This window comes from Ovis canadensis, chromosome 9, assembly GCF_042477335.2.
Source record: "Ovis canadensis isolate MfBH-ARS-UI-01 breed Bighorn chromosome 9, ARS-UI_OviCan_v2, whole genome shotgun sequence".
Taxonomy (NCBI): Eukaryota; Metazoa; Chordata; class Mammalia; order Artiodactyla; family Bovidae; genus Ovis; species Ovis canadensis.
In genome coordinates, this window is record NC_091253.1 from 31,072,281 (window position 1) to 31,094,823 (window position 22,543).

Sequence of the window (22,543 nt, forward strand, 5' to 3'; positions counted from 1 at the left end):
ATAATAATAAACATATATTGAGCACAGATTTTATGCCAGTCACCATTCAAGAGCTTTGCACGTATTATTAATTCATTTAATCTTTACAACAATGCTAAATACTAATGGACTCATGGACCCAGTGGGGGAAGGAAAGAGTGGGACAAATGGAGAAGGTAGTATTGACATACATAAATATGTAAAAATAGTGTAAAATAGACAGCTGATGAGAAGTTGCTATATAGCACAAGGAGCCCAGCCTGGCACTCTGTGATGACCCAGAAGGGTGGGATGTGATGGGTGGGATGGGGGGAGGGGAGTGAGGCTCAAGAAGGAGCAGGTATATGTGTAATTATGGCTGATCTGCGTTGCTGTAGGCAGAAACCAACACAACATTGTAAAGTAATTTCCCTCCAGTTAAAAAAATAAATTTAAAACCACAATGCTAAATACTAAACAGGACACTAGTATAATGCTAATTTTATACATTCAGTTCAGTTCAGTTCAGTTCAGTCACTCAGTCGTGTCCGACTCTTTGTGACCCCATGAATCGCAGCGCACCAGGCCTCCCTGTCCATCATCAACTGCCGGAGTTCATCCAAACTCATGTGCATTGAGTTGGTGATGCCATCCAGCCATCTCATCCTCCGTCGTCCCCTTCTCCTCCTGCCCCCAATCCCTCCCAGCATCATGGTCTTTTCCACTGAGTCATCTCTTCACATGAGGTGGCCAAAGTATTGGAGTTTCAGCCTCAGCATCAGTCCTTCCAATGAACACCCAGGACTGGTCTCCTTTAGGATAGACTGGTTGGATCTCCTTGCAGTCCAAGGGACTCTCAAGAGTCTTCTCCAACACCACAGTTCAAAAGCATCAATTCTTCGGCTCTCAGTATTCTTCACAGTCCAACTCTCACATCCATACATGACCACTGGAAAAACCATAGCCTTGACTAGACAGACCTTTGTTGGCAAAGTAATGTCTCTGCTTTTGAATATGCTGTCTAGGTTGGTAACTTTCCTTCCAAGGAGAAAGCATCTTTTAATTTCATGGCTGCAAGGAAACTGAAATTCAGAGAGGTTCAGTAATGAACTCAAAGTCACTGGGTGAGGCAGCACCAGAGCCATGATTTGAACACACAAAATCTGGTTTCTGAGTCAGTGCTTCTTACTCCTACACTAAGAAACAGGATTCAGGAAGGTAAAAACAGAAGGGAATAAAGAAGGACTGATGTCTTCAGAGAAGTGTCACATGTGACCGGCCCAGCTTTGGATGCCTGCCATCTTGTAAATGAGGAAGGGGAGGGTCCCTGGACTGAAAGTCTTCCTGGATTATGTGAAAGAAAGGAGTCATTTCTCAAAACACAGCCAACACTGGATTCCACATAAGGCTGTAATATGAAGCAACAAATAAAGACACAAATGAAAAAGAGCTCTATTACTAAAAGAAAAAACAACTATTACCAGAACCCTCTTATTTGTACATGGATAAATAAATAGTTTTTAAAAAAGTTGAGGCTGTCAGAAACAGACTCACAGACTTTGAGAATGAACTTATAGTTGCCAGGGGGGAACGATGGGGAAAGGGATAGTTTGGGATGGTCCTGTCCACACTGCTATATTTCAAATGGACAACCAACCAGGTCCTACTGGAGAGAACAGGGAGCTCTGCTCACTGTTATGTGACAGCCTGGATGGGAGGGGTGTTTGGAGGAGAATGGATACATGTATGTGTGTGGCTAAGTTGCTTTGCTGTTCACCCAACACTATCACATCGTTGATTGTCTATACTTCCATACAAAATTGGAGAAGGTGATGGCACCCCACTCCAGTACTCTTGCCTGGAAAATCCCACAGATGGAGGAGCCTGGTGGGCTGCAGTCCATGGGGTTGTGAAGAGTCGGACACAACTGAGGGACTTCACTTTCACTTTTCACTTTCATGCATTGGAGAGGGAAATGGCAACCCACTCCAGTGTTCTTGCCTGGAGAATCCCAGGGACGGGGGAGCCTGGTGGGCTGCCGTCTATGGGGTCGCACAGAGTCGGACACGACTGAAGCGATGCAGCAGCAGCAGCAGCAGCTGTACAAAATAAAAAATTCAAAATAAAGGTTGAAGCTGTCAGTGTTTATTATTACTAGGCTGCTTTTGCATGTAGAAAAATATTTAAGACTGATTTTTTAAATGTGTTAATGTGAAAATAATTTAGAAATCCATTTTTTCCTTAGGCCTTTGAATTCAACTTACAAGTCTCTTTAAACATAGACTATATTTTAACAGGGAGACACATAGTCTCTTAGTCAATGTTTAAAGAAACCAAAATAGCTTTAAACAATGGGCCCAGATAACAAACCTCAATACATTAAATCTCTTCCGATATTTATACTGGTTTGATAAGCAAAAGCCTTCCAAGTATTCAAAACATCTAGTGAATTGATAAAATCAAAGTTAAAGACTTAGATTCTTCTAAAATTCCACAGACAGAGGAGCCTGGCAGGCTACAGTCCATGGGGTTGAAAAGGGTAGGACATGACTGAGTGACTAACACACACACACATGCAGATTCTTCTAAACAATCAAATGTAGCAATTTTTTTTTAAAATTTTCCAATAAAAATTTACATATCTAAATTAAACTGCTACTCACATTTTAAAGTGGCATTATCAGGCTAATCTGTCTTTAATATGAGAAAAATACTCTCTTATTATATCACATATTTCAGATACCAAACATCTGCTGATTTGCCCACAAGTATTATCTTTGTGATTTACTTTCCCATCACTCTATATTTCTAAACTTTCCCAGGGTGAAAAAATGTTTAGCACTAGGAGAATAAACATCACAAGCAAGTACCATCCTAAACTCAGGAATTTATCAACCAGAGATTTCTGGCTAGAATACAGGATCTGAGATGCAAGGACAATTTTTTTCTTCATGGTGTTTGGCATATTCAGTCTTTTCATGGTTACTATGGCCACAAGCAACTCTGAATCCATACTTTGCATAAGGGATTAGCTTCTGCACTTTTGCCCTTGGTCAAAATTGAGTGATCTGTCTCCTTTTAACCCTGCAGCACACACTGTTAATTGTCCCTAAATACACACTTCTCTCAGCATACATTCCCAGGATAAAGACCATATTACCAGCATCCCTTGTAGCTAGGCAGCTGAAAGTGACCTGGCCGATGAGATGTAAGAAAATATTAGTGTGGGCAAACTGTTGGAGGTGTCTTGAAAAGTAAAGAACATGCTCTTATCTCTTTTTAAATGCCTAGAATAATTAATAATTGTAATAAAGATCTGATGGCTGGAGCAATAGCAGCCAACTTGGACTAGGAAGTAAACGTAAGGATGGATGGTGTACATTCTCATGGAACAGCAAGGAAGATGAAGCCTGGGCCCCTGAGGCAATAGAATGCCATATCAGCCTTTCTACCAGGACTTGTAGAAGAGAGAAATTAACTTCTGCCTGATTCAGTTCAGTTGCTCAGTCATGTCCTACTCATTGAGACTCCATGGACTGCAGCAAGCCAGACTTCCTTGCCCATCACCAACTGCTGGACATTACTCAAACTCATGTCCATTGAGTCAGTGATGCCATCCAACCATCTTATCCTCTGTTGTCCCCTTCTCCTCTTGTCTTCAGTCTTTCTAAGCATAAGGGTCTTTTCTAATGAGTCAGATCTTCAGATCAGGTGGCCAAAGTATTGGAGCTTTATCTTCAGTATCAGTCCTTCCACCGAATATTCAGGATTGATTTCCTTTAAGATTGACTGGTTTGATCTCCCTGCAGTGCAAGGGACTCACAAGAGTCTTCTCCAGCACTACAGTTCAAAAACATCAATTCTTTGGTGCTCAGCTTTCTTTATGGCCCAATTCTTACATCCAAACATAACTATTGGAAATAACATAGCTTTGACTAGATGGACCTTTGTTGGCTAAGTAATGTCTCTGCTTTTTAATATGCTGTCTATGTTGGTCATAACTTTTCTTCCAAGGAACAAGCATCTTTTAATTTCATGGCTGCAGTCACCATCTGCAGTGATTTTGGAGTCCAAGAAAATAAAGTCTTTCACTGTTTCCATTGTTTCCCCATTTATTTGCCATGAGGAGATGGGACTGGATGCCATGATCTTAGTTTTCTGAATGTTGAGTTTTAAGCCAACTTTTTCACTCCCTCTTTTACTTTCATCAAGAGGCTCTTTAGTTTTTCACTTTCTGACATAAGGATGGTGTAATATGCATATCTGAGCTTATTGATATTTCTCCTGGCAATCTTGATTCCAGCTTGTGCTTCATTCAGCCCAGCATTTCACATGATTAAGCCATTGTTATACTGGGTTTTCTGCAGCCAAGCGTAATCCTAACTGCTATAGATACTATCATCTGATTTGTATAGATGAAATTCTGAATCTTTCCTTCATGAGTAGAGTTCCTCACCAGTCAGTCATTTTACTGCTGAATGGAATTATCTGGCTGTAGACCACAATCCGAAAGCACCCTAATGACTTAAATGATTTTACCAGATTGACACCTGGAATTAGCAGCAGATGTCACATCTCTTAAAACTGATGCCATGGTGCCCAGGACAATCTCAAGGTAGATATATCTGCCTCCAGAATCATTAAATGCAGATCATTAAGTGCAGGAAGCTAACATTAATTTATATTTTATGAGTTTGCAGTTCAAAATATGTCAACACTAAACTATTTAGGACATCAATACACACAGAGGTAACAATAGCTAACTTACTGTACACCTACTGTGTGCATGGCATATTCAGGTTGCCCCTATCATTATCCTTATTTAGGCACAAGCAAGCTGAAGCTAAACGTTTTGCACAAGTTTATACATGCAGTTCCACTCTATAAGCCACTGAGCTATAGAGGTGTCATCCCCTTTTGCTTTTCATACCATTCATGGGGTTCCAGCTCTATGCACCCTCTGTATTGTTCCAACTATCAAAAGAGGGGGGGAAAAGATGTTTGTGGATTTAGTCTCCAGAAAAGTTAACCAATTAAACTATAAAAAATACAAAGAAATAATTTCAGGGCCTCTTTTTTATTTCTTAATAATACATATGGATGCCATCTTCATTCTTTTTAAACATGGACCGCTTACATCCTAAATTGAATATTCTAGGTTTCAACTGGGAAAAATAACTTGCTCTTCTTTGAGGGGGAAGATAGGCCAACTCAAAGTTTGAAGGCCACCACCATGGACATGTATTTTATTTTTTCAATTAATTTCATTGGAGCATAGTTGCTTTACAAGGTTGTGTTAGTTTCTACTGTACAGCAAAGTGAGTCGGCCGTGCATATATACATACACCCCTCTTGCTGGACTTCCTTCCCATTCAGGTCACTGCCCTCCGTTAAACAGAGTTCCCTGTGCTCTGCAGTATGTTCTTATTAGTTATCTGTTTTATACATTTATTTTTAAAAAGGAAGAATTACAAGGCTTTCTTCCCCCAGAGAGACGCTGCTGGCCTAGCAAAACCCAGATACTGGGCAACTCTTACCCTGCATGACTTTCTATTCTATTCTCACTTATAAAACATCTGCAGAAATGTTAACAGGACCATATGGATTAGAAAGACACTTAAATTAACAATGGCCATCATTTATTGAGTGCTTACTAAGTATCCGGCAGTGAAACGGTAATTTTTTACATATGATCTTTCTCCTTCAAAGAGCACTGAGAGGCAGGAACAATATACCTATTCTGCAGATGGAAACTAGCAGACTGAGGAAGTGTGGCTCATCTGACAAGGGCTTCAGCGGAGTCTAGAGCCCCGCCCCCTGCCCCTCTGTGCTGGCTGCTTCCTCCAAAAGGCAGGCCTACATGTCACCCTTCTCTGTCTGTTCTTTCACTCATTTTCCCAGGGTCAAGGCTGACTTTTACATGCCATAAAACCACAATACAGAACATTTTTGATCCCTAAAGAGCCCCACAATTTCTTTTCAAGAATAAAGGTGATAACCTTGGGGTCTTAAGACAGCTTTCAAATCCAGTAATTGCATTCTGCCTGTTTTGACTTTACTCAGAAGTAAAATCATGGAAAAACATCATAGAACAAAAGATTTCTTCTTGCATGGACCCTTAGAGATCACCTAAGTGCTTTCAAAGCCAGTGCTTTCAGTCCTGGGGAAGGTTTGCCCAAAAGGCAATCCAATGGGAAGCACAAGCATAGCAATTTAAACTCCTTTGGCCAGCTCCCTCTCTTCTTGTGTTTCTCTCTCTTGTTTTTATTCTTTTGGCAGTGCCAAGGGGCATATGGGGTCTTATTTCTCCATCCAGGGATCGAACCTGTGCCTCTTGCAGTGGAAGCATGGAATCTTAACTACTGGACCCGCTGGGAAGACCCCTGGGGTTTCTCTTTTGAAGTATCTTTCATAGTGATAATCAGCCATTGATTCGGCCATATCCCCAGTATCCAGCCCAGGGCCCAGTGGACAGCAAACGTTCACTAAATGGATTAATGCAGATGGCAGACCCAATCTGGAACCCTTGGGTCCCCTACAGCACAGTAGGAGAGCATTGGTTAACTCAGCCTCCTGATTGTACAGATGAGAAAACTGGAATCAGAAGAAGGAAATTGGCAGCAGTCAGATGGCTACAAAGTAGCCAAGCCAGAATTTGGAACCAGGACATCTTATCAAAAAGACTGTCCATGACCCCTTCAGGATTTGTGGCTGAGTGGCTAAGTACTGTAATGCCTGCCCAGGCCCTGCAGCCATATTAGAGACGGAAGTTTAAAGGCAGGTTCCTGGACCCTACTGCAGGCTTGCTGAATTCCAAACCTCTGGGAATGGATTACAGGAGGCTATGCTTAGTAGAAGCCTCCTGAAGTTAGCCTTGTGCACACTGAAGCTTGGGAAGCAGACTCTAATTAGGACCCTAGTTATCTTTTGTTTGGTTCCAGGAGATCACTGGAGACTCAGATAACTGGGGTCCTTCTCCTGCTTGGGGACAGACAGTAGAGTCACCAACCAGGGGGGTTACCTGTAGAGAGTCGTGTTCTTGAATAAATTATTCATGCCAGAATCATTTACTGACAATAGCCATGAACTCAGGGCTCTGTCCTCATCCCTCTTTTCATTTTCCACAATGTCCCCAGGGGATCTCATCCACGCCTGGTCTCCATCACCCCCTGCTGCCTGTGAATCTGGCATCACCTGGGTTGTGCAAATCAGTCCTGAAAATGCAGCTGCCTGAGGCTGTGTGCCCTTCTAAAGCAGGCTGCAAACTCTGACACTTCTCCCATCAAGGGGCAGGTCTAGAGCCCCTCCCTAGTGTCTGGATAGGCATGTGACTACTCTGAAACAGTGCAGGATGAATGATGCTATGCTATTTCAGAAGTTAGGTCATAAAAGGCATGCGGCTTCTACCTGTCTCTCCTGGGATGCTCATTTTCAGAACCCAGGGGCTAAAAATGGGGCACTGTGGCAAAAGACAACAAAAGAGAAAGCAAAAATACCCCAAAATACATCTTAAATGCTAAAAGGGAACAGAAATTGGATATACCCGCTTAGAGCAACAGCTCCTAACAATATACACAACACTCCTCCAGAGAAAACCTCACAGAAATAAACAATATGCCATAAAACCTTCTTATCAAGGAGTGGGTTGAAAATATGTTCCATTGATCCACTTCTGCCACGGCTCAGACTCTCACTTGATGAAGCAGCATGCCTATTTTCAGCAAAGGAACACCCTGCCCACCAGTCCTGCTAGCTCTTAAACTGTGAGTGCTGCTACGCCCTACAAAATACGTAGACCCTCCAGATGCTCTACCTGTATTCCTACGGTGGCCTCTACATCCTAAAAAATAATTGTTTTAATTCCTACTAGTGCCAACATGTATGATATTCGAAACCAGCTCAATTTCCTAAAGCAGCCAACCTCCCTCTCCTTAAGGCCAGGTGGACAGATTTTATTTTTCACTCATGCAGTCAGTTGGCCTGGCCACCTTTTTTATTCCCTCCATTGGTATGGGAAAGATTCTCATACATATGAAACCTTTCACTAAATTCACGAAAAACCCTGAAGTGATAGTCAACAAAGCCTGCACTTACCAAACACTGAAGAACTGACGCTTTTGAACTGTGGTGTTGGAGAAGACTCTTGAGAGTCCCTTGGACTGCAAGGAGAGCCAACCAGTCCATCCTAAAGGAAATCAGTCCTGAGTGTTCATCGGAGGGACTGATGTTGAAGCTGAAACCCCAATACTTTGGCCACCTGATGCGCAGAACTAACTCATTGGAAAAGACCCTGAAGCTGGGAAAGATTGAAGGCAGGAGGAGAAGGGGACAACAGAGGATGAGATGGTTGGATGGCATCACCAACTTAATGGACATGAATTTGCGTAAACTCTGGGAGTTGGTGATGGACAGGAAGGTCTGGCATGCTGTAGTCCATGGGGTTGCAAAGAGTCAGACACGACTGAGAGACTGAACTGAACTGAAAACATCTCTAATAAGAAAAAGCAGCACTCCCAAATAAAATGGCCTTAAACATTATTATTGCCGCACAAAGAGTTACCTATGCATTATCCAAACAAAATATTATATGTTCATATCTGATAAGTTTACTAATGGGATGTTGTTGCTAAGTCATGTCCGACTCTTTGTGACCCCATGGACTGTAGCCCGCCAGGCTCCTGTAGTCCATGGGATTCTTCAGGCAAGAAAACTGGAGTGGGTTGCCATTTCCTTCTCCAGGAGATTTTGAACTCTTGTCTCCTGTATCATGAGCAGATTCTTTTTAGCACTGACCCACCTAGGAAGTCCCAAGTCTACTAATGCATCATCTTTATTAAATTACATAAAAACACAAATACAGGCCCTCAGTGATTCACTCTGCAGCCTAAAAAAAATGGTTCAGATCATGGGACATTCCATTAAAAAAAAACAAACTGTTATTTATTTTAAAAATCATTATTGGGACTTCCCTGGCGATCCAGTGGTTAAGACTTTGAACATCAGCTGCAGGGGTATGGGTTCAATTCTTGGCTTGGGAACCAAAATCCCATATGCCACATGGCATGGGTAAAAAAAAAAAAAATCATTATCTTAATCTGTACTGTGTCTTACATGTACCTGCCTCCAGTATAGTCAGGGAGCCACCAAACAGGTCACTTTCATGCTAGGAAATCTCATTGCTGATCACTCAAAGTGAAAGTGAAAGTGAAGTCGCTCAGTCATGTCGGACTCTTTGCGACCCCATGGACTGTAGCCCACCAGGCTCCTCGCTCCATGGGATTCTCCAGGCAAAAGTACTGGAGCGGGTTGCCTTTCCTTCTCCAGGGGATCTTCCCGATGCAGGAATTGAATCCGGGTCTCCTGCATTCCAGGCAGACGCTTTAACATCTGAGCCACCAGGGAAGGCCACATTTAAAAAAAGGCGGAGGTGGGGGGGGGGGAAACGTATAAAAATGCAAAAATCAGGCACACAAAAAAGAAAATGTCAGCAGAGGCCATGGCCAGGACATGACCTCCAGTGGACCGGAAGGCCGGACCCAGGCCATCTGATTCTCCTCACCCCTCCCCTGTGATACTGTGGGGGTCCTGGGCACAAGGCCTTTCTGTGTCCCCCGTTTCTTCAATTATAGGAAACTGCCTTCATTCAGCCTCCAGGACCTTCCCCGAGTTCCAGTGGGCAGATTCAAGCAGTTGTTAATTAGGGAAGGGAGAGAGTGGGAGAGTGGGGCAAGGGCCTGGTTCCCCATCAAAGGATGCACATGATAACGTCTTAGAGCTATTTTGCAGATACTGAAGCCCCTTCCAGGAGCCCACACGCATGTAGACTCCAGATCAGTTGGACCTTAAGGTTGATGATGTGGACTCCTGCTTACCTCACCACCAGCCCAGCAAAAGGATGTCCAAGAGCTGATTATGCCTTCTTAGGACAATTAATATTAAACTTCTCACTATCTTCTCCAAGTGGGGATACGTGGTTTGCAGGGCATGAACCTGCTATATTCTCCTTTGCCTGGCAAAGCAATAAAACTGTCTTTTTCTACTTCATCCAAAACTCCGTCTCTGAGATTTGATTCTGCATCAGTGTACAGAGAAGCTGAATTTTCGGCATCGCTTGTCCTAAGGATGTACACTCTGCCCATCATCTCCACCATGGCATCTGTTTTCAAGGATGCAGGCTTGAGAGAGCACGTGTGGTTGAGACCCTCGGAATGGTGTACGTCACCGAGCTCCTTTAAGGCTATGAACTCCTATGGAGAAGGAACCTGTAACCCACTCCAGTATTCTTGCCTGGAGAATTGAGTCGGACACAACTGAGCAACTAATTGATGATGAACTCCTAAGATTCTGGTGCGTGGGGGCAGAGATCTACTTTCTCACTGCCTGAAGTAAGTCCTGAGTAAGTGTCCTTCTTTGTTAAACCTGCCAACTACCAATCTGGAGTGCCTTCTTCTCTCTTTGGTCTCTCTTTGGCTCCATGTACAGGGGTGGTTTCAGATTTCACCCCCAAAACTCCTAAAGCGGCAAACCAACAACCTGTTCGTGATCTCAGTATACCCACTTATCAGCCTATCATGGCACTGCCCAAACATGGCGAAATAACCAGCCACAGTCAGTCCCCTGAACAGTGTGGGCTCCTGGAGGACGGGAACTGTGTCGTGTCCACCTCTTCATCCCCAGCACTTTGCATCTGACGCTTAGCAGGTGCCCAGTAAATTTGCATTGGATGAACTGTGCTCCTTTTCTCTGGGGACTTTTCCATCTCACTGGAAATGTAGCTTAATATGCAAATAAACTACAAAGGCACAAAGGAATGGCAGAGTCTAAGAAAGACACAGCAGGATATCACGAAGGGAAGGGACTAAAGCTACAGAGGAAGTAACAATCCCCCCAGCTTCATGGAGGGGGTCAGTGAGACCGCAGGGGTCAGGCTGATGGAGAGCTTTCAAGGGCACCGATAGTCCATATGCAGAGCCTGGTGGTGGGTTTTCTAGAAGGACTGGCATTGCGTGAGAACACAGGTATGACAGGCAAGTGAGACCCTCTATTATATACTACTTGTGGTTTTTGTCCTCTATGTGTTCCCTTTTCATACCAGGCCTTGACAGTTTTTGACTCAAAGACTTTTGCCAAAGGGGAAATCAGAAGTAGGAATTGTTTGAAATCTTGTTTCAATCCATTTGCATAGGAAAAAGGAGACAGTGGTGTGCTTCTGAGAGCACTAGGAGAAAAAAATGACAAAAAGGATCTCTAAGGCTGGAGGTCAGCTGGAGGTGTGCAGAGGGGAACCAGCACTCAAGGGCAGGGCCTTGAAGAGGGGTGAGCAGGAAGGTTGAGCATCCCTGGTATAATGGCTTGAATAGCGTCTCCCAAATTCATGTTCCCCTGGGAACTTCTGAATGTGATCTGATTTGGAAATAAGGTCTTTGCACATGTTGTTGTTGTTCAGTCATGTCTGACTCTTTGCAACCCTACAGACTGCTGAACACCATGCTTCCCTGTCCTTCACTATCTCTCAGACTTTGCTCAAACTCATGTCCATTGCATAGGTAATTAGTTAAATAAATTCAGTTCAGTTCAGTTCAGTTCAGTCTCTCAGTCGCGTCCAACTCTTTGCGACCCCGTGAATTGTAGCACGCCAGCCTCCCTGTCCATCACCATCTCCCGGAGTTCACTCAAACCCATGTCCATCGAGTCGGTGATGCCATCCAGCCATCCCATCCTCCGCCGTCCGCTTTTCCTTCCGCCCCCAATCCCTCCCAGCATCAGAGTCTTTTCCAATGAGTCAACTCTTCGCATCAGGCGGCCAAAGTACTGGAGTTTCAGCTCTAGCGTCATTCCTTCCAAAGAACACCCAGGACTGATCTCTTTTAGAATGGACTGATTGGATCTCTTTGCAGTCCAAAGGACTCTCAAGAGTCTTCTCCAACACCACAGTTCAAAAAGCATCAGTTCTTCGGCACTCAGCTTTCTTCACAGTCCAACTCTCACATCCATACATGACCACTGGAAAAACCATAGCCTTGCCTAGATGGACCTTTGGTGGCAAAGTAATGTCTCTGCTTTTGAATATGCTTTTTAGGTTGGCCATAACTTTTCTTCCCAGGAGTAAGCATTAAACAAATTAAGAGAAGGGCATACTGGATTAGTCAGATGTGTGTGCTCTGTTGCTTCAGTTGTGTCTGACTCTGTGACGCCATGGACTATAGTCCACCAGGCTCCTCTGCTCATGGAATTTTCCCAGGCAAGAATACTGGAGTGGGTTGACATTTCCTTCTCCAGGGAATCTTCCCAACCCATGGACTGAACCCACATCTCTTGTATCTCCTGCATTGGCAGGTGAATCTTTACCACTGAGCCACCTGGGAAGCCCATAGTGGGTTAAGGTGGGGCCCCTAAATCCTGGTGTCCCTACAAGAGGAGAAGATACATACAGACATTCACACGCAGACTTAAAGCGACACACACAAAACATACCTACAGACTCATACAGACACACACAGAGACACACATAGACTCACACACAGAGAAAGAGAGAGAGACTCATACCGACTCCCCACACACAGCCATATGAAGACAGAAGCTTCCACAAGCCAAGGAAGGCCAAGGACTGCCAGAAGCCACCAGAGCCAAGAGGCAGGAGACAGATTCTCTCAGGGTTTCCAAAAGGAATTGGTCCTGCTGACACCTTGATTTCAGACTTCTGGCCTCCTGAACTGTGAGAAAATAAATTTCTGCTGTTTTTGGCCACCCAGTTTGTGGTCATGTGTACTGGCAGCCCTAGGAAACCAACACATCCAGGAAGGCTGGACCGCAGGACGGGGGTTGTTTAGGAGCCTTGGTCCCTGACGGGTCAGGCAGCTTAGAAGAGCAGGAGGCTGGGCCGATGCAGCAAGTGCAGCTCAAAAGCTGAGCTCCCTCATCACACCAGGCCCTGGTTAGAACTCTGGACCTTTAAATACCTCCAGAGTTGAAGAGCCCTATGACAGCTAATAGGGAACTCTTTACCAGCCCAGCAACGCAGAGATCTATGTTGATTTCAAGGGTCCAAAACATGGCAGGACTTCTGGGCTGACTCGTGTTTGCTATATAGGGGTTCATAAAAAGGAAGAATGGAAGACAAGTAAGAAACACACACTAGGACCGTATCAAGGAGGACCTTAGTTGCTAGGCTCAGATGTTTGGATTTACTTTCCAAGGCAATGGGAGCAATTGAAGTTTTAAGGGTTGTAAGCTTGGGACTGACTTGGGGAGGGTGACTACCTTGAAGGGGGACTTCAGAAAAATCACTCTGGCTGTAGCTGTATATAGGTTATCAAGTGGTTGGCTGCAAGTAACAGGAGCATGGCCTAAAGTGACTTAAACGAAATAGCTGTATTTACTCATACAAAAGAAAAGCTAGAATGTAGACTTCAGGTACAGTGTGATCTGGTCTATGGATCTATCTAGCTTCAGTTTCGTTTTCCTCAGGGGCACAAGCCCTGGAGGAGGGCATGGCAACCCACTCCAGTATACTTGCCTGGAGGATCCCATGGACAAAGGAGCCTGGTGGGCTATAGTTCAAAGCGTTGCAAAGAGTCAGACACGACTGAAGTGACTTAGCACACATACATGCACGCAGGGGCCGAAGATGTCTTCTAGAGAAACTGAGTTAAAAATACTTTCTTGGGACTTCGCTGGTGGTCCAGTGGCTAGGCCTCTGTGCTCTCAATGCGGAGGGCCTGGGTTCAATCTGTGGTCAGGGAACTAGATCCCACACGCCACAATGAAGTGTTCACATGCGGCAATTAAATATCTCGCACACTGCAACTAAGATCTGGCACAGCCAAATAAGTAAATCATTAAGAAAAAAACCACTTTCTTGTTCAGTCCAGTTGGAATAAAGAGAATCTTCCTAGGACATACTTTTAAGAAATTCTTCCCTGTAAGACCCAAGTATGTTTCTACCTTATTGATCCAAATAGGGGTTAAATCTACTTATTCCTGAGCCAAATTCTGCAAAGAGATTAGGGGAGTCATGACTGGACAAGACTAATCAGCTGCCTTAGCTGTTGGTTCTAATGCATATGAGTGGTTTAGGGTATGGCTATTTACTCTCGTTGACTCAAATGCCTTGAGACTTTCAGGGTTGGGATGGGACTTAAGAGTCACGGGTCCTACCTGCCCTGCAATCTCCTATACAGGTCTCCGTCCACACATTGACTCCCGAATCAATGCTGCGTTAGCAGCCTATTCAGTTGACTAGTTGACCTATAACAGAGTGAGACCTGCCAACAGATTTCTCTCCTGGAAAAACTAAAACTTGGAGTGGTCGAATAGTTGCCACAATGTGGATGGGCTGGGGTCACAAACATAAAGCTTTTTTGGGGGTGAACCCAGGACTTAACAGAGAAAGTCTATGGGCAGGGGAGAGAGCAGAGAGAAACAGAAGGAGAGAAGGAGAGAGACAGAGAAAGCCAGAGCAGAAGCACAGGCTACCTTCCCCCTTCTAGTGCCTCACTTTCAGCATCAGTGTGTACCTCCCTAACTTTTTTTTTTAATACCTAAGGAAAAGTTGGGCTAGGTCCTCACAGCCCCCAAGAACCCAAAGCAAAACGCTGCCCAAAACCAAACACCAAGTTCCCAGCAGCTCTGAACTCACCTCTGACAAGCAAGGCAGCTCTTTCCTTTTCTGCACAATCACCCGGATGGCATCAGAGCCCAATAGGATCTTTCCACTCTGATGTGCCAAGAAAGGGGACCGGGAGAGGATGGAATCAATTTTCTTAACCATTATTACTGAGAGCTTTGCTGTTGCTCTGAAGCCATTGCGGGGGTGGATGGGGTGATGGCGAGCTTCAATCAATGACGGGTCTCTCCCGGGAGCTCGTTGTGCAGACACTCTAGTCATGACTGTTACCGGCAGGCCGTGTTGGGAAACACACAGGCTGAGAACCTGGAATGCTTACAGACACACATTCCTGACACACAGCCCCAGATCTGGGCTCCTGGAAACTGGCCAGGGCGTCAGAAGTGCTTTTCATCAAATGTCACGACTGTAGGAAAAAAGGGAGAAGGAGAGAGCCCTTCTCAGCTACCTGGTTAAAAAAAAAAAGAAAAAGAAAACCCTTGTAAAAATAAAGGAAATAGGGTCAGAAAAAGCCTTGGCAGGTTAACCCATCAGAGGCTGGCAATAGATGCGTCTGAGGAGCATCTTTTTATAGCAGTAAGCTGACGATATATGCATGTTTCATCAGAATCACTTAATAAGAAATTTCCATCTCACTGTGGAGTCATCTAAATGAACTGCCAAAAGCCCAGGGCTGCGACTGAGAGCCAAATTTGATTCTTGGCTGCAGGGCAGAACAGCTGGATGATCTTGGGCACTTACTTGCCCAATCTGATCCTCTTCCCTGCTAGGAGATAACAGGATAGTCTTAATGACTGAAGCATTTTCCATTCTGTAAAGTGCTTTTCTGTACATTATACTCTTTGATCCTTGCAGTAAACATTCCTTTATTAATTCAGCTAGAAACTCTTTATTGGGCACAGAGATGGGCGTGGCAGTCAGCCGGGAGCAGTACACATAGTATTCCCTGCCCCCAGCAAGCTGAATCAAATCAGAAGGCCAAAGTCACCAACTATATAATCAGGAAAACCAACAGGGCACTGCAGGCAGTTGTCCCTGTAGCAAGATGATCCTCGCCGCTCTTGTATTTCCGATGACTTGGATGTGGATGAAGCTCCAAGCCATGCTCCCAGTTGCTAAGTCCCAGAGGTCCATGTGAGAAGGTTCCTGTGGCCCAAAGATGCTGCCACTGCCGAGAACAGCAGCTGATGTTGCTGTTCTAGGCAACACCTCTGCTCCCCTCATCCCGTACGCAAAAGCATTTTGGGGAATGCCAAGAGCACTCATCTCAGGAAGAGCTAAGCCCACAAGATGCTTCCTTGCAGGCCAGAAGGTTCACCTCCACCCCCGCCACACCCCACCCAGAACTGAACCAAAAGCCAATAGGTTCAAGCAAGAGGCCTCAGGTGATAAAATACCCCAAACTTTTCTTGCAAACCCTGGAGGCCAGGAAACATAGCCAGATGGCAGTGCCCTGGTGCAGTTTGGCAGGACTCCTTGAAGAACTCCTGCAGATTCGTATGTATGCTTTCTGTTTCGGATCCTCTACCTCCAGTGCCTCTCTTGCCCTTTGTACATCTTTATTCCTCTTTTCCTTCCCTTTCTAGCAGAGAATCTTCTCAGTTTCTCCCCTGCCCTGTTTAATCATTATCTTTTCTGCAGCTCAAAATCTCTCTCCTTTTCTCCTTCATGTCCCAGAAGGACTTGTCCTATGCCAGCACCGCATTCCCTAGGCCAGCCCTTCCCCAGCTGTGGGCAGGGACCTGGGGCTGGGGAAGCCCACCACTGGCACAACACACGCTTACTGGGCACTTATCAATATGCTGTATAGAGTTTTTAGTATTGGGCATATATGCATTCCCTTAGTCATCACAGTGACTTTGTGGGACTGATCGCATTATGCCCATTTTCACAGATGGAGAAACTGAGGCACAGAGGTAGCAAGCTTAGGGATTCTGAAACTAGCCTAATTTCACACATCCAAGGAGTGGCACTGCAGATTGGAACCAAGAAGTCTGGTCCTACGGGCCCTACTCTGGAGCATCCACTACATCTCTTTCTGATGAAGAGCTAAGACTGTTCTTTCGCCTTCCATTGCAGAAGGCTGGCCTCTCCGACTGGGGCCGGGGGCACTGCAAGAATTGACTGACCCCTTAGGCCAAGCTGGGCCGTTTTCCTCGTAGCATTTCTCCAAAAAGTTGTGAAAGAGGAAAAGCCCCAATAAGGAGTTAAGAGCTGTAAAACTAGATTTTTTTTTTTTTTTTTTTTTTTTGTGGTAATGCCTCTTAAATCCTGTGTCCAGCACTTAGCCTGTAGGACTGGCATTCTGCTACAGAGCAAGACGCCAGCACCGCCCCACTTTCCTATAAAGGACGGAGAAGGCGATGGCACCCCACTCCAGTACTCTTGCCTGGAAAATCCCGGGGAGGAAGGGCCCAAATCCGCAAAGCTGACCCCGAAAGGGGGCCTGTCCTGGCAGTCGGGCTGGCGCGCCCTGCTCTGGATCACGTCGCAGCCCCGGCGGGTGGGAGGGAAGAAGCCGCAGCCGGCAGCAGGGCCAGGGCGGGAAGCCGGGCCGCGGTGGCCCCTCCGGGCTCTCATCTGGGCGCCCGCCCCGGGGCCTCACCAGCCGCCCAGCCCCGCTCCCTCCACCCCCGCTCTCAGTCCCCCCGCGACTCGCGCGCCCTTAGAGGAAGTAGGTGGCTTGGCCCCACCGCCGGCAGGGGGATCGGCCCCTTCCCGCTACCGCGCACCCACGCGGGCTCTTCGGAGCACCGCCGCCTCCTCCGCGGGTTTTAGCCCGCGGGCCACCCCCCCCAGGCCGCGCCTCCCCAGCCTTGCCAGCCCGCCGGCGGCGGCCGTCCCCGCAGAGCCCCGCTCTGGGCGGCGATCCGTTCCCCGCGCCTCCAGCGTCTCCCCCGCCGGGCCTCCGCCGACCCGGCTGCAGTCCACGTGGCTCGGCGCTCTCGGTTCGGCTCGCCGGCAGCCCGGAGCCCGGGGAAAGCTGAGCCGAGGCCGGGTGGGAGGTGGGGCGGCCGCCGGGGGAGCGCGGGGCCGCGAGGGGCGGGCTCTGGGCGGAGGAAGGGGAGGGCGGCGCGCGCGAGAGGCACCCGCTCGGCTCCGGCGCGCCCCGGCTCCCGGCTCCCGGCCCCGGCCCCTCCCCGGCCGGCCCGCCTGCCTCCCCCTCCCATTCCACCCGGGGGAAGGTGTTCCCGAGACCGCCCCCCTGCTCACCCCGCCTCCCCGCTCCCCCGGCTCCAGCCTCCGCCGGCGGAGCTCCACTATGCCAGACAGTTTCGACACTTTGCAAAGACAAAGACCAGAGCGAGGAGGAAGAGGAGGACCGGGAGGAAGAGCAGGCGGAGAGAGAGCAGGCAGGGGCGATGTGAGCAGGGAACGGGCCGAGTGTTCGGGACACCCCCGTTTTTATTCTCCTCCGGATCTGCTCGTCCCGTACCCACCCCTAGCCCCAGAGCCCCGGAAACTTCCGCGTGTCTCCGGCCGCGGTGAGTGAGCGCGCGGAGCCGAGGGTGCGCGGGGGGCTCCATCCACCCGAGTTGGGGCTCGGGCAGTCTCGTGCGTGTTCTCCGAGTGGAGGGGGTGATGGTCCGGACCCGGGGACAGAGGCGATGGGGAAGGATCTGGGAGTGTGTGACAGGGGCGTGGAAGTGGACTGAGGACCCCGGCGCCGGGAGGGAGGAGGGCACACGCAGGGAGCCCCCCTCCTTAGCAGCGGCGTCGTCGGGGTCTTTGGGAGAGCAAGGAGGTCGGAGCGGAGGGTCGGGCTCAAGGGTATACAGCCGTTTCAAAAAGAGCTGCCGGGAGCTCTAGGGAGCCTACGCCGGGTCTGGGGCAGCGGTCCCCGGGGTGGCCCCAGTGACATTGCACTCGGCGCGCGGAGCTGGCATCCCGCCGATTGGGGCCGCCAAAAGCGAAATGCCCCGCGGGGTCGCCTGTGGGCTAAGACCCCACGAGGAGACGGAGCCGTGCGACCCTTTAGAGCGGAATCCGGGGTGCGGGGGCGCGCGGAGGCAGCCCAGTGATCCCAGTCGAGCGTCCAAATCCGCTGCGAGCAGGCGCGGATCCGGGAGGTGGCCTTCGCCCCCGGGGACACCGCAGGCCCGCGTTGCTCCGGATACGGTGGAGAGGTTGGCAACCGGGGCAGGCCAGCTGGACGTGGCGTGTTGAACAGGGAGGGACTGAGGTGGGCGAAGGGGAGCTTGACGGGGGTGGTGCCCGCGGCAACTCGAAACGGAGTCTGCCCGGGATCCCGTTAGGCGCCGCAGCTGCCGCGAAATAATCTGACGAAAGTTAGCAACTTGTCTGCGTCTGGGGTGTGTGACCTGCGCGGCGGGGCAGGAGCAGCTCCGCCGGGGGGCGCGGGAGCGGGCAGCAGTGCCATTGGGGCAGAGTGCCCAGATGGGGGCACAGCCTTGTTCGAAATCGGGACGGTGGCGCAACTTTGAGCTCCTTCTTTCACTAAGCGAGAGTGTGTTTGAGCTTGACCTTGCGGGAGGCAGCGCGGCTGAACTTGAGATGGGTACTGAGGCTGCTCCCTAGCGGGGCACAGTTATGCCCCAGGGCGCCTAAGCTCTATCCCGTGGCCTGGTCTCCCGGGAAGGGTGTTGGGATCTTTTGGGCTCTGCTTGTCCGCCAGAGACCCAAGTCCCACCTCCCTCGTACGCGAGGATCGCGGACAGAGCCTACAGAGCGTGGAGCTCGGTGGGGGCGCTGGACGAGGGGACGAGAGTCCGCTCGGAAGTGTGCGCGTGGCTGGGGGCTGGGCGGGTCACTGCGTCTCGCGGGCTCTGCGTGTCCCGCAGAGGGAGACAGCCTTGACCCTGAGGGCAGTGACCTCCTGGCTGCGGCCCCGCATGGGGCATCCGCCTGGCTTTCACGTGCCCACCTCCGGGAACCCCTCGCCTCTCCCGGCCCATCCCCTTCCTGGATCCCACGCCACGTGGATTTGCGCCGAGATGGTTCCCCGGGGAGACAGTGAGCACCCACTCCCGCTCTGCGGCTGTGTGTGTTGGGCGAGCGGTATTCGCCAGCTCGGAAAATGAGGTCCGCTGGGGACTGGGTGGTCCAGCTGTCGCGTCCGGCACACAGTAGGTGCGAAAGGTGTGAAAAGGTCCCTTTCTGGGAAGGCGCTGGCGGAGGCCACGGTGTCTCTTCCCTCTTTCTCCCCACGTTTACTATTATTGAATTCGCATCCATCTGCCCTGTCCAGAGCTTTTGACTTCTAGACGTATTTTGCGCACCTACTGTGCGCTGGGCTCAAAGATGCGCTATTCTTAGAAGATGCAGGCGCAGCCATCAGTTTGTGTGTGTGTGTGTGTGTGTGTCCGTGTGTGTGTGTGTGTGTCCGTGTGTGTGTGTGTGTGTGTGTGTGTCCGTGTGTGTCCCTGGGGAGCTGAGCGACTGCGTTCCTCAGGTTCAGAAAAGGCAAAGTGCACTGCCCCCTGCCGACCACTATGGAAACTGCCGCTTGGCTACGGGGATGGGAAGGGGCGCTGGAGACTCGGTGCCAGGTGTTGCTGCCTGCACCTTCTAGCACCTTCCTTACTGCCCCCAAACATGGCCTGGCCTTTTTCTGCAATCCTGCGGGTAGCTGAAGAGACTAACTCGAATCCCCCACTTTAACATGTCCCGATCTTGTGCCAAGTGGGGGGTAAAATGAGGTCATGGCTATTACCTTCCAAATATGTTAGACTAAATATTATATGAATTATGTGAATGTGTGTGTATAAGTATATATACATACATATGTTTACACACTATTTTTGTGTATATATATTCATATGCCTTGACCTCAAGTCTGGACATGAAAGGAATTTCATCCTATGAAAAATTTATTTTGTGGAATAAATAACAGAATAAGTAGGGGGGGAGCCGTCCCCTGCTTTGAAGAATCCCACGTGGGTGGGAATATGCCGTCCTGTGTTTTGCAAGGCCTGCATTTGCTCTCCAGGTCTGCCTCCCCAGGTCTGCCTCCCCGGCAAGGCTAGGGCCTGGGCCCCAGCAGAGTCTTGCCTTGACTTCCCTCCTCCGTTGGTGGCAGGACCAGCACTCCCCTGGAACACTGGGCTTAGAATAAAAAAAAGAGAAAAAAACAGAAAGTGTTGGGCAGAGGAATTTCTTTCTAGGGGGTGCACATTCTGCTCCTCCAGGCTCTTATCAGCAGTGGCCTCCTGCTCACCTCAGGACTGTTTCCACTTGGAGGCACGGGCTGGGCTCACCAGACCTAAGGTCCTGAAGTCCTAGCACCGGCCGTCTGGAGCTCTCCGTGTGCCAGTGTTGGTGGGCTGGGTCATCTGTGGGCCTAGCGGGGAGGGTTTTGTGCAGGTGGGTGTCTGTCTCCTCTCTCCACTGCCAACCCCAGGAGCATCAGCTGGAGGCCAGCTGTCTGCAGCCCCGTGGGAGCCCCATAGAGGCCCCATAGGGGCCTCTTAATCTTCTGGTCAGTTAACCTTGCCTGAGTGTGTTGCTGACTCAGAGGATTTGTATCTGAACAGGCTTTGCCTTATAGTATCTAAACCTTAACCCTCCCCCTGAAGTCCCCTCCCACATCACGAAAAACAGCCAAGAAAGCAAAAAATAAAATCCACTTAAAACCTTGCACAGCTTCCCAGCCAGTCCTCCGTGCATGTCTGCGCACACCCATCACGGGCGGGTGAAAGAGCTGGCCTGGTTACTAAGAATTATTCTAGGGTAAGGCTTCTATGCACTTTTTCCGGTTCTGGAACCCTCTGGATCCTGCCGCACTGGCCCCCACCTCACCCCCGCCTTGGCCGAGCAGAGGATCTAGGTGTCCCTGCCCCGCCCTAATTTGGTTCCAGGAGCCCAGCCTCGGACCCCAGCGAGAGCCTGTGTTCTGGCCTCAGGGCCAGTGAGCAATGGCTTGACCATTTGGCACCCAGACAGTTTCAGGCTCAGGGTCTCAGTTTCACTGTGGGAAATGAGAGGCTCGGAGCTCTGCTGACATCACCTTGGGGCCCTTTGAGCCTTTTCCTTGTGAAGGCAGCCCCCACCCCATCATTAGCTTTTGCCTCCAGCTTCATCCTCAGTACCCTCTAGGCCTCCCTGGCATCACAGACAAGGCTCGCCCACCTCATGCCTACTGTGTGCCTCCTGCTCTTTCTCCTGGATCCTTGAGGAGCAGACTCTCATGGCAAAGTCCATCTTTTATGCCCAAGAGCCCCACAGGGTCCTGCTGGGTATCAGAAACAGGGTTTTCTTATTTCTTTAAGTTTTGTTGTTGGATTATTTTGATTTCGGTTGAACCAACATTTATTAGGAACTTATTGTGTCCCCGACACCATGCAACGTGCTGGACACGTGGTTGATCCTTGTCCCCTACATGCGGACGTGCAGGGTTACCCTCCGGTGGGGTTTGCACTGGAGTGGAAATGTGCATGGGCTGAGGCAGGGTTTTGACAGAGAAGAAAGGATTCTTCTGCTTTGGGGGACCCACAGAAAGATTCATTGAGGAGACAACCCAGGAGCACCTTGGGGAATTCCTTTAGGCACAAGTCAGACTGCTGGAGAGCAAAGGTATTTTCTTGAATGCGTAGTTACTGTTGTTCAGTCGCTCAGTCATGTCCGACTCTGCAGACGCATGGACTGTAGCCCGCCAGGCTCCTCTGTCCATAGGATTCCCCAGGCAAGAATACTGGAGTGGGTTGCCATTTCCTCCTCCAGGGGATCTTTCCAGCCCAGGGACTGAACCTGAGTCTGCCGTGTCTCCTACTTGGCAGATAGATTCCTTACCGCTGTGCCACCTGGGAAGCCCTGATACTCTGGATAGTTGATGTGAAAGATAAATGAGAGTCTCTCAACAAACCCTGGCTTTTTTTCCTGAAAAGGTCTAGACCCAGACCTGTTGGTATAGAAGTGGGTTGTGTGCCATCGTGTCCTTTTAACCTATTCAATATTCAAGGAATACTATTTAAATATTCTTAAAGATTCTTTCCCTTCCAA

The 22,543-nt window shown here is 48.8% G+C and overlaps 1 protein-coding gene and 1 long non-coding RNA gene across 17 annotated transcripts in view; one reads left to right on the forward strand and one right to left on the reverse strand.

Annotated features, from left to right (window-relative positions):
- Positions 1-62: 62 nt before the first annotated feature.
- LOC138445688 (uncharacterized) lies at positions 63-15,573 on the reverse strand. Its single transcript, XR_011258964.1, has 3 exons — positions 14,597-15,573; positions 1,817-2,057; positions 63-1,366 (listed from the first exon to the last, which is right to left on the reverse strand). It is a non-coding gene; the product is annotated as an uncharacterized lncRNA (long non-coding RNA).
- The window catches only part of ST3GAL1 (ST3 beta-galactoside alpha-2,3-sialyltransferase 1), a 92,709-nt gene continuing 85,296 nt past the window's right edge, over positions 15,131-22,543 (forward strand). For 10 of the 16 annotated variants that reach the window (XR_011258959.1, XR_011258962.1, XR_011258957.1 and 7 more), the window contains exon 1: positions 15,131-18,069. Coding sequence is in view for 3 of the 16 variants with exons in the window: in XM_069599818.1 (XP_069455919.1) it covers positions 16,842-18,069 (1,228 nt within the window). In the remaining 13 variants the exon portion in view is untranslated. The remainder of the gene's footprint in view (positions 18,070-22,543) is intronic. The other 6 variants (XM_069599822.1, XM_069599821.1, XM_069599820.1 and 3 more) reach the window with 5 other exon arrangements.